Source organism: Mobula hypostoma, chromosome 11 (assembly GCF_963921235.1).
Source record: "Mobula hypostoma chromosome 11, sMobHyp1.1, whole genome shotgun sequence".
In the NCBI taxonomy this organism is placed as follows: Eukaryota; Metazoa; Chordata; class Chondrichthyes; order Myliobatiformes; family Myliobatidae; genus Mobula; species Mobula hypostoma.
Window position 1 is genome coordinate 65,570,014 of NC_086107.1, and position 12,533 is coordinate 65,582,546.

At 41.0% G+C, this 12,533-nt stretch overlaps 1 protein-coding gene across 8 annotated transcripts in view; it reads right to left on the bottom strand.

The window, feature by feature from the left end:
• Positions 1 to 1,096: 1,096 nt before the first annotated feature.
• The window catches only part of dgkza (diacylglycerol kinase, zeta a), a 708,940-nt gene continuing 697,503 nt past the window's right edge, over positions 1,097 to 12,533 (bottom strand). For all 8 annotated transcript variants that reach the window (XM_063062203.1, XM_063062202.1, XM_063062204.1 and 5 more), the window contains one exon: positions 1,097 to 6,918. In XM_063062203.1, coding sequence (XP_062918273.1) covers positions 6,802 to 6,918 — 117 coding nt within the window. In that variant the 3' untranslated portion in view covers positions 1,097 to 6,801. The remainder of the gene's footprint in view (positions 6,919 to 12,533) is intronic.

Below are 12,533 nucleotides of genomic sequence, written 5' to 3' on the forward strand. Positions count from 1 at the left end.
TTTTTGTTTGACTTTGACCTGGCAGCCATGGTGGTGTGGGAATGGGATATGAAATTTATGTGGCTTTTTTCTCCTCTCCCTTCTTGATTCAACCAGATCCTGTCACCTTCTATCTTTCTCTCCTCCACTATCTCCATCTGCCCATCACCCACACACTCCTCCCACTGGTTTCCCTCCACACCTCCCTCCCTTTATTCCATGTTCCACTGTCCTTTCCTATCAGGATTTCATCATCTCCAGCTCTGTCCCATTTACACCTATCACTTTCCAGCTTCTGACATCACCTCCACCCTAATCTGCCTATCACCTCCATTACTTCTCACCTGCCGGCTTTTGCTTCACTCCTTTCCCAAATTTTTTGTACTATTTCCCCCTCCTTTCCAGTCCAGATGAAGGGTCTTGATCTGAATCCTTGTCTGTGCATTTCCCTCCACAACTGCTGTCTACAAATGCTGAGTTCCTCCAGTGGTTTGTGCATTACATCTGAAGCATTTAACTCTGTTTCTCTTTCCACAAGTGCCGCTTGATTTTTTTTGGAGGTGTTTTGTACTTTCTCTCAAATTTCTAGCATCTGTCTGTATCATATTGTTTTCCTATTCTCATTTGACTCACCCCGACCAGGAATGCCCGATTTGAAGCTCTGTTCCTCTGATGAAGAGTTCTATCTGTCTCTCTTACTGGTTTATTGGTTTTGTTTACCTTGTTTAAAGAAAAAAAAATGCTGGAAACTCAATAACCTGATCCAATATCTGTTTCTAACCCCACTGAGAAAATCCAGGATCCAGGAAAATACAGTATTCAGCTTCTGTATACTTAAACAGGGTTGAAAATGATCTGCATTTGATTACACTCATTATATAAGGAATAAGTCTGACCGGTTATAGAAATTGTAGAGATTATGAAAGGGTCCAGAGCAACTTTTTTATGCCAAGTGCTCCCACCATTAAATGAGAAGTCCATGGATCCCCAATGGGAACCCCTGGTCTACAGAAAGCAACCAAAAATAAGCATTCTGAATTATAACAGAGAAATTATAACCATATGAACTGACAGAGAAGTGCTTAGTCATTAACTGATTCTCATTTTTTTTGTTCCATTTTTGTTTCTTTTTATTGGTCCAGTCTGATGCAAATAAAATCCAATCCATTTATATGCAACCCTGTAAAAGGACATTTATACCAGTCCCAGCTTGTTGCTCACTAAGTCAGCAATGATATTGCCATCCACGCTTCATGTACACCAGCTATTAGTGCCACCTTTTGTCATATCTTAACTGTCCTATCTGAAGATTTCATTCTAACACAAACCACATTCTCTAAAATGAAAGTGATATCCCTAATGTCACTTTGTCAGTTCACTTGTTCCCATTGTTTATAGGGATCCAGGAGGGTGATAGGGAGATGAGGCTAAAACTTAAAAAAATTCCTTCCATTCAACCTTGTACTTTGCAAAATGGCAAACTCCTAAAAATGTAAGCAAGTTCTCATTAAAGAAGTCATTAAATAATTCCCATTAGAGAATAGGTCATATGACCTGGTCAAAACCATCTCAAATCCCCAGGGGGCTTGATGGACTAAATGGCCTAATTCTATTTCTATTCTTATAGTATGTCAAACAGTTGGACTGGTTAAGGAGGAGTAGGGATTTTGGCCAATATTTACAACCACTCTAGCCCTCCAGATCTCTACTTACAAAAAGACCCACAAAAGAAAAGCTAGTAATGTTCCTAGTATGAGAAAAGTAGCTAGGTCTGTTGATTCATATCCTGCAAATTGATGGGAAATGGAGCATAAATTGCAGTGTTACTAACTCAACAAAGGCTTATGATTGGCTCTCTATCACTTAGTAGCAGGGTGAATTGTTAGGACTAACACTCTATCAGTTATCAATGGCTTAATGCTCCAGGAGCAGTTTGCATGATGATGGTTAATGGTTTTCAGGTCTTCCCCAAAATAAGTCTACAGGTCCATCCACTTCTGCCATATTACCATGATCTCAAGTGACTGTCTTGAGGATCTTAATCATTTTATATGCTTAATTCATCAAAGTGGGATTGTGGTAGGTGATGGAACACCCAGTGTCAACACTCTGTCAAATTAGTTTTTCTATTTATAAGTGCAGAGTGAATTCCCCGCACCTGACACAATTCAGCACCTACTCAATTATGATCTCCTGCACTGGGATTTCCTCATCCTGAGATTTCTAGTAGTGCTGAAATCAGGTAACATTTTGTAATGACGGCCTCTACTTGAACTGATTAAAACTGGACCAGTGCCCCAGAAAACTATCTAATCCTGTGCCCCAAACATATAGAGATTGAGTTTGACCTTACAAGTTGAAGGTCAGTATCCGATACATAGTTCAACCTTGTTACCTACTCCCAATCTTTAACTTTGATTCCCTAAATTTCCAGGTATGGAAATATTCTCATTTTCTGTCATACCTCTCGTACATTTTTCCTATTGCTCTATTTATTCCCTAGAGGTACTGGGAATGAGCCTACCTTTTGGTTGGGAATCCTTATGCAGTAAAAAAAAGGAAATTGGCTTGGCTGTCAAAAGACAGATCCTATCAGCAGGACTGTTGGGTGGCGGTATATTAATTTAAATACTGGAGAAAAAGCAGCAACTGTGAGTCGGAGAAATTAAGGCACTTTAAAAGCGGTAAAATATATTAGAAAGCCATTTACAGTCTATAGTGTTGACTGACTAGTTCATACTAACATGTGAATCCATTCCCTCAAAACCAATATTCTGGAAACAGTATTGTAAAACATATTGGAATCTAAATTCTCTAATGCAGGCTCTCATTTTAAAATAAATTAATATCGTCCTTAGAACAGAAACAGAAATTTAAGAGAAGTGGTTATCATATGACATTACTATACAGAGTGATTAGCAGGTCATTATTAAGATGGGAGGACTCATTCAACATCAGTGCAGTAAAAAATTAACCATTTAATTCACACCCCTAAATCACTTTTTTTTCTTGAGAGACTTCAGAAAACAAAGGGTATTAATCTTAAATGTATTCTTTTGTGAGGTAACCCTATCCTTTTATACTATCTGATTCTGGAAACATGTGACATGCAACATGTTGATTTAAAGGCTATACACTGCTTCAGTGAAGAACACCCTGGGACTTGGCTCACATTTTCAAGTAGGACCGAGGCAGCTGCATCCAATGCACTCGACGACAGGCAAATCAAGGCATTTGTTTCTAAAATGCACACGCACACAAAATGCAAATATAAAAAACAACTGCCAATATTTGAAGTTATATCAATCTACAAAAAAAAGAGCTTGTAGTAATTTATACACAAAAATAGTCACAGATAGTAAACCATCAGATACGTCAACATAACCTCACTAGAATATTACAATAATTGTACTATTCTGGAAAATTTACAACCAGACAGAAATGTTTTGTTCAAAGGACATATTTACACAGATGACAGCAGAGGTTGGAGCCGCCTGTCTCCATTCTGCTCACGTAGAGTTCCACTTTCTTCCTGTGGGAATTAGGAGGTCCTGGGTGTTAGTTTCAAGGATGGTGTGGCGGGGTTCATAATCCTCCTTCCTCCTAGCACAACGCTACTTTTCCAGGTAAGGTCAGTGACTGTAAACCATTTGTACTTTAAACCTGTTCCAAGTGTACGTAAAAACACTGAAGGTAATTTCAATTTTTGGCGGTAAAAAAGACTGACAACTTCGCATAAGCTGCCTGTAAAGTAACCGTTCCACTTATCCATTCCACTGAAGTAAAAGATATAATCATCTCTGCTTTTTTTTTCCTATAATAATTCAATGTAATGATAATGTCACTTATCCTACAACAGTACTAACTTGGTGTTCTGTTGAAGTCAAATCATACAATATATATTAATTTAAAGCAATTAATAGAAATTTCAGAATCAAATATCCATTTACAAAATTGGACATTTTGTTAGGAAAATCCATCTCTGTTGACTTAAGGCCTTGCTTGACAATACAATATATACAGTACCAGTGTGCAAGATTGAGCATCCTAATATATAGTTTAAACAGACACTGCTCCACCATGCTGAGTTAAAGAGACCTTTTTGAAACTGAGTCCATTAGACTTCGTGGGTGAGCCTGCAGGATCTAAAAGCAATCACATCTGACTGATCTCAGGGCAAGCACTTACCACCTGTCATCTCCCTTCACAAGCCATCATTCTCAACAGCAACAATCACCTTTGACCCAACAGAGGAACCCAAGGAGATGTGGAAAGCAAAACAAGGAGATAGATTTGGGGGTGGGGGGGGGAGTGCGGGCTATGATGGGTGACCAAAAGCTTCTCAGGGATAGATCTAAAGGAAGCAAAGGGGGTAAAAGTGCTCCATTAAATCCGTGTAACCTTCAGATATCTTCAAGTTCCATGTTCTGTTCATTCACCATTTTTTCTGTTGCTGTTTTGTGGGAGCACAGGGGAGGAGCTTTTCTGAAAATGGAACACCTATTGACAAAAGGACCTCAATAAATGAGAGGCAGCTGTGGCTCAGTTAGTAGCTCTCTTGACCTCATGACACAAGAAACAGTCAATGCTGGAATCTAAAGCAAAAGGCAAGTTAATAGCGACTCAGCGTTTCTGGAGGGAAACAGTCAACGCCTTGGTTGAGACCCTTCATGTGGACTAAAAGATAGGTTTCAATTTCACTCCAGAGTCATGACTACAAAAGTCTGCATTGACATTCCAGCAAAGCAGTTCCTCTGCAGGATTGCCCACTGTCGGATATCTCCTATTGTAAAGAAGCAGTAAGCTGCTGGTCCCAACCGCCTTCTCACAAGAGATCCTACTGCAGGGGTTATCCTTGAAAATCCTGGCAAAGGTTTATTATTCAATCAACACTAAAGCAGATTATCTGGTCACTGTCACTGTTTCTGGAAATTTCCTGCCCAAGGTTCTCCTTCAATGCCATCTGTAACTCAACAGTTTTAAAAACTCGGCATTGTTCATAAAGCCCTTTGGGGAAACCTGAGTCTCTGCGTAAACAAAAGACTTTAGTAAAATAATGAAATTGCTGACTGCATCAGTTCAATGCTGTGTTTTCTTTCTGAAAAGCTCAAATCCAGGAGTGCATACGTTTTTTGAAAGCATAGTAAATATTCCAATTAGGATTTTGAAAGACTATCAAAAATATTCCTTGCCACAAGATCCCATATTATCTCATTTGAAGAAGGATTCATTGGTAAGGTGCTGCAGAATGAAGTTGCACAGGAATCAAGTTAAAAGCTAACCAAATTACATACAGATTGGTCCTCTGTCATGGGGATTCGCAACACAGCATTCAGCTTATCTGTTTGAAGTGTACATTCTCTTTGAGGAATTGAAGAAAGGTTTCATGCTTAATGTGGCAGCATTTGGTGCAGCGATGACCCAGGGAAGGGAATCTTGGCTGTTTGTTTTTGGCTGTTCTTTCCCCTATGGTTCTGAAGCCATCATTTAGCCCAGATGAACAGCAGATTGCACAGACTGCCAATGCAACCTGGGACCAGCCCAGAGTGTGGCAACTGGCAGGTTACAGACTGTCACATTTCAGTTGACTCAGTGAGCAACACAAGCCAAGAAAATATCGGCCTCACCAAAAAACCTTGGTGCCAACTTGAAAAATCCCTCATATAACCGGCTTGAATTTTTGTACATTGAATGAGACAAAAGAGAGCTATTTCCCTTTTAAGTCTTTTTGCCAAAGACTCTGTTCTCACTAAAACATATATAGCATGGTGATTGCAAGTCTTTAAATGCCTGTCTGAAATTTTTCATCTACAACATTAAAAGAAAACTTTATTCCCCCTAAATGCCCATGTAAAAGTAAACAAGAAAACAGTGTTTCACTTAAAACAAATAAAATCAACCATATTTAGGGTATTTATTAAATATCTGCCTCCATTCCTAGCCAGCAAATCAATTAGCTGCTTACAGCCTGGATGTCAGGAGAAAAAACAGCCACTCTTACATCTTCCTCTCTCAGTCCTCTCTAACCCTGCAGATGTAAAGCAGCTCCCGTCTCCTGCCCTGCACCCCAGTAACCGTAAATGGATGTTGGATGCAACGTCACTAAATCGCAAACCCGCCCTGCCCACTGTAAACATTACAGAAGCCCTTAACGGATGGTAAGTTTGCAGCAGACTTCTCTGAGTTAACATTGTGCATCATCTTGATAAGAAGTTCTAATATAGAGCAGTTTTTCCACGTAGTCTTCTTCTACAAAGGCAGCCACTGAGTGATCAGATTCCACATTAAATATTTCAGCCTGCACTAGAAACCGTGCCCTTTCACAAGGTAGTGAGCATTCGCTTTGCAGCTATCATTACCTCTGCTACCACTCAGGCAATGACAACAGCAGAGGGCTTGTCCCAAGTACATAAAGCCACATGAGCTGGATGTAATTTAACATCACAAAGTTAACGTGAGTGTCGAGGCTACACAACCTCATTAAAAACCCTTGACCTTATCCACCTATTTGCACCACCAAGACACAACTTGTTGGCTGCTACTGCCTCAGGACTCTGCTTACAAGCAGTAACTGGCATGATGCCTTTTTAAACTGTGGCTTCTGATGCTCCAGTCTGTGGCTTAAGCACTGGTGCATGGAGAGGAAGGGGGCCGGGTAATAATAAACACAGACATTCACAGACCGGTCTAACGTTTGGGTTGCCAGCAATCCCCCATGTTGTCACAAATGGCAGCAGGCATGCACGGTCTAGGATGGGGTGGGGTGGAAGGGAGCTGGCAGGAGAGGAGGGAGAGATTCATCGCCATCCTCGCGGCCAGGGATTACACAGCCGTTTCCTGATCCTCACGCTGAATCATCTGGTAGTGCTGACGGTTTTCCAGGTAGGCTGCCAGCTCTAGGTCCTTGGCTTTCTCAGCTTTATTTTTTGGCGTGTCCCCCTGTCCAGCCGGGCAGAAGAAGAGAAAAAAAAGTGTCAGACTGTAAACACATACCTGCCGCACAACACTCTGCTTGCACTCAGATGGGACATCACTGACAACAGGTTAACCATCCTATAGGAACAGGCCCTATGCCTTACAGAGCCCAAAGTCTGGTACAGCAGTTCCAAAGCACAGGGGCGCTAGAGGCTGCTGGGAGGAGGACACACACCCTGGTCTGTCACAGGTACAGCCCTCCCTTCATCAATAATTCCAACCACCCAGGCTCACCCAGGTTATGGTCCATTCTTGCTGCTACTGTCAAGCAGGAGGTGCCAACAGCATGGTCCGAAGGGGCTGTCCTGTGCTCTACTGCTTTATGCTCTATATTCATTGATGAGAGACAAACAGCGGCCTCAAATCCAACTTAAATAATAGATGCCTTATTTTTAAACTGTGATCCTGAGCTCCCCATTCCCCTGCAAGATGATATATTCTCTCCACATCTGTCCTGTTAAGACTCTCTCAGGATCTTACAAATTTTAATCAAGTTGGTTTTCGTTCTTCTGCCTAATAGAATAGCTAGTCATTTTCACATTGCAGTTTGGGAGAAATTGGCGCTGTGTTTTCTACAGTGTAACTGAAATTCAGAAGATATTCATTAGCTGTAGTAGATTTAAGATATCCTAAAGTTGCAAAATATGCCAAATATGTGTTTTCTTTTATTATACAGTAGTTGAAACATTTTAACCCAATGGATCCATTCAGTGCCCATATTTGCATCTAGCAAATACTTAGCATCTACCCTCTGAAGAGCAGCACTGACTTACACCACAGGGTAAGTGCTTCTTGTCAGAGGAACAGGACTCCTTTACACTTGATGTGATTGTGCAGAGAGATGGCTGCAATGACATTCCTATGATTATCTTGAAAAGAGGTCAAACCCTCAGTCCAAAATTTGTATTATATCTTTTTAAAAGAGGAATGCACCTCCTATACCAATTTTTTAAGCAACTCCTGATGTCCCTCTACCTATGTGTTTACAAAGTCACCCTTATCTTAAAAATCTGACATTGTTCTTTATGAATCAAAAGCAGCTTTGTTATCTGTTTTTTGAGAATAGTTTTAGCAAGATATGTAAGCACAAAGCTCTGCCAAAACTGGTTGCTGATGTTGGTCAGTATGGCAAGTGCAGCGAGGAGGGCAGGATACCAATGATACTAATTTTGATGTTGAAGTTTGTAGAAGTTGGGAGAGGGGTAGCATAGGCAACATTTATCTCTTGTCTCAGTGGATCAGTTAAACCAGCAATTGAAAAAAAGGGAAAACCAGCAACACCATTGGAACTGATGCCCGATGGCCCAGGAGTGGATGAAAAGCCTGCTGTCCCCACCCCCCAACCCCTCCAGTGTGATGAAACTGGGCATAGATTAATAGTGCAGAATGGGCCATAGTGAATTGGCAGCTCATCTCCTGATATTAGACTAGTTTACTGTCATATTCATGACTCTGTCTACACTTTCCACAGCCTTGGGTAAGCAGTCGACATAATCAAAGACCCCATCATAACCCGGTTATTCTCTCTTCTCCCCATTTCCAGTGGACAGAAGATACAAAACTTGAAAATGTGTACCACCGGGCTCAAGGACAGCTCCTATCTTGTCGTTTTAACGGTGTTGAAGATAAAGGTGAGCTCTCCTTCTCTCAATCTACCTTGTCATAGTCCTTGCACCTTTCCTGTCCACGTGCATTCCATGTCATGTAACTGTAAAATTATACTCTACATTCCGTTATTGCTTTTTCCTTTTGTACGGTGTACGTGTACTTATGTTTTGGAATGACCAAAACAAAACTAAAATCACTGTATTTCAGTACGTGTGACAATACTGAACTAATTACTAATTACCAATGTACACCAGCCACACAATGAAATTCCGTCAATCGCGAATTCAGTTAATATTGTAGAAACTATAAAATAAAGCCACTGTTGAGTACATCCTCTAAAGGTGCTGCCATCATCAAGGACCCTCCCCACCCGAGAAATGCTCTCTTTTCATTACCAACATCAGAGAGGAGGTATAAGAGCTTGAAGACCCAATGTTTTAAGGACAGCTTATTCTCCTCCACCATCAGGTTTCTAAAAGATCCACGAACACTACTTCACTGTTTACTTATCTTTTCATTATTATAATTGACAGTAATATTTTAATGTCTTGCACATACTGCTGCCTCAAAACAACAAATTTCACAAAATATGTCAGTGATAACAAATCTTGTTCCTGAGAACTGAAAGGTGATTCATAAGAAGAAGCTGGTACTGCACTGAAGGTGATCTTACTGGGACAGGAAACCAAGGAGGTGGATTTTAAAAGTTGCTTACATATTCTCCTTACAATATATAAGGAGATAATTTGTCAAGTTTTCATTTCCCGCCACTGTCTGTAAGGAGTTTGTACGTTCTCTCCATGACCGTGTGGGTTCCCTCCAGGTGCTCCGGTTTCCTCCGACAGTCCAAAGATGCACCAGTGGTAGGTTCACTGGTCCATAAGATATAGGAGCAGAAGTAGGCCATTCGGCCTATCGAGTCTGTAACACCATTCAATCATGGGCTGATCTAATTCTTCCAGTCATCCCCACTCCCCTGCTTTCACCCCATACCCTTTGATGCTGTGGCTAATCAAGAACCTATCTCTCTCTACCTTAAATACGCCCAATGACTTGGCCTCCACAGCCACTCGTGGCAACAAATTCCACAGATCTACCACCCTCTGACTAAAGTAATTTCTCCGCATCTCAGTTCTAAAAGGACGTCCTTCAATCCTGAAGTCGTGCCCTCTTGTCCTAGAATCTCCTACCACGGGAAATAACTTTATCATATCTAATCTGTTCAGGCCTTTTCACATTTGGAATATTTCTGAGATCTCCCCTCATTCTCCTGAACTCCAGGGAATACAGTCCAAGAGCTGTCAGATGTTCCTCATACGGTAACCCTTTCATTCCGGGAATCATTTTTGTGAATCTTCTCTCAACCCTCTCCAATGTCAGTATATCCTTTCTAAAATAAGGAGCCCAAAACTGCACACAATACTTCAAGTGTGGTCTCATGAGTGCCTTATAGAGCCTCAACGTGGTCATTGTAAATTGTCCTGTGATTAGGCTAGGGTTAAACCGGGGGTTGCTGAGTGACACGGCCCAAAGGGCTGGAGTGGCTATTCCATACTATGCCTCAATCAATCAATCACAGATAAATAAATAAATGTATGTATGTATTCATGGTTCCCAGAGCAAGCCCATCAATAGATTTCCTCCACTTACTTCCTGCAACCCATTCTCTTTCATATGTCCTACTACCAATCTGCACCACTGGTCCTTTACTGTGGTTAATAACCCACTGGGATATTGGACAAAACAGGAACACCTAGAGAGAGATCTCATGCAGCCATAGGGAGAATGTGCAAACTCCATACAAATAGTAGCTGTGGTCAGGCTTGGATCTAGGTCACTGGAGTTGTGAGGTGCAGCTCCACCAGATGCACTTACTGGCTTTTTAAGAACAGATGAAAGGTTAGGAAGGGAATCATATAACTATGTGCCCATGAGGCTTTCTTTTACTGATTTACACTTGACGTAAAGGCTGGAGATGTACTGGTAGAGGAGTTTGTGCTCTCAGTGTCTCTGAGGTGAACTGGCAGCTTTCAGAACTCTCTCCTAAGTAATTGCTCCAGTCAGCTGGACAACATCCATTAACAGGCTACGTAGCTTAGTAAGAGCTCTCCCTCCATTATCTTCGCACTTATCCCTTCTGACCACCCACTGAGGCCCAGGAAAGGGTGGGTGGCTATTCTAAATGAACAGAGCAAGTCAACATTTTATTCTGCAGGCCAGTGCAGAAAACAACTTTCAAATTAATTTTTTTTTCCAAAGAGAAATATCAACCTTATGTTTATTAATTTTCCCCTGCCCCATGTAAAGTTTATAGAAATGTAAATAGAGTTCTTAGCTTGGAAACCATTTGTAGTTTTCTATCTAAAGCCAAAGTGATTGAAGAGATCCTTAGGGGAGAAATATCAACTTCTAAGCAGTTTTAAGAGTTCTGTTGAAGTGCCAGTGTGAACTAATTATTAGTGTAACACAGGAAGTACCAGAAACATTTTCTGCAGCCCTGTTAAGTTAAATATAATGAATTACATTGGCCAAGTTGAAAGTTTTCAGTGATTCATTCTTGATATGATCACAGTTTTTAAGTTGAAGGACAAACCCCAGACCAAACATCTGAATACTCTACATGTAACACAGAGTGACTGTCCTTATAATAGTAAAGATGTTAAGGTTATAAATACAACAGGAATTTCCAATTCTTTCCTTAATTGTTTTATTCTGAAATCCCTTCCAAAGTCATTATGGTACCATATACAAACGTTTGTAATCATCCCAAAATTAAAGTAGTTTGCAAATCTTTATAAAATTCTAAGAGAAACTAATGCATTCTGCTTCAATAATTGTGCAAGTTAGAGACCCTGGAAGGTATCATTTACTGTACCTGTCAGGAAGAACTCACTTCTTGTCAGCCAATTAAATGATTTCTGTGTGTACACTTTTGCAGGTTGAAAAACTACTCAGAGGCTTGTAATGCCTTTGTTTTGAAGCAAATGGCACTTTCCAGACATGCTTCACCTTTCTCCTCAGAATAACAGCATTTCTTTTGTCACATACCGAAGGATTGTGTCAGCCAGAGATTAACTTGTTTTAATTCAAGACAAATGATTGACAGATGACAAACAACCACCCTACAGAGTTTCGCTGCTGCTTTTCTTTAATCCTTGAGCCCCACCCTAGTAGGCTATAACAAAGAAATAGATCTCCTTCTTGGCCCACTCTACTGCCCCTGCCAACCCAGCACCTCCAAACTCTTCATACTGGCAGGCAATCTCCACACGGTTTCCAAGAACGAACACTGAAAAAGATCCACTTCCTGCACAACTGTTCAGCCATCTATTTATTTCTCCTTGTGGTTTCTTGGTTCAGGGCTGGTTGTAATAAAACTGAAGTGTGTGCCCAGGAGTTACAATGCCATCTGGAACACTTTGAGCTCTGTGTAAGGAAGCAGAAGCTATCATTGTACAAAGCACCTACACAGCTTATACCCTTAAACTCCACCCCCAGAACTATACTCAACCGACAAAGAAGGTAGTCAAGGCTTCACTGTGGCCTGGCACTAGAGCCATATTTTTCTCAACAGGCTTTTTATCAAACTACTGTTCCCTAATGCTGATTTTTCACCGTTTCCAATGGTTGCTATGGAGATCATACAAGAGAGGCTTATGATGCAGTGAATACTTACAATTTACATGCCAGCCTAAATTTGGGCCTACAATGAATCTTCTCACACAGAGGTGGAGATTTTAGTGCCTTGCCAGTAATTGAATTGGTTCTCCACCAAAACCCATTGCTTCTAGAGGCAATAGAAGCCAGTTGTGAATGTACTAATGCAGTGAAGCACCCTACTGTTCCTTCCATTAGATGGGACAGCAAGGATTAATGACTTTGAAAGTTTTGCAGGCCTTCTCTGCAGCCTGGTGCTGTGATGCACTAATGTATGTGAACACCACCCCCCTTCTCCCTGCATCATTCAACAC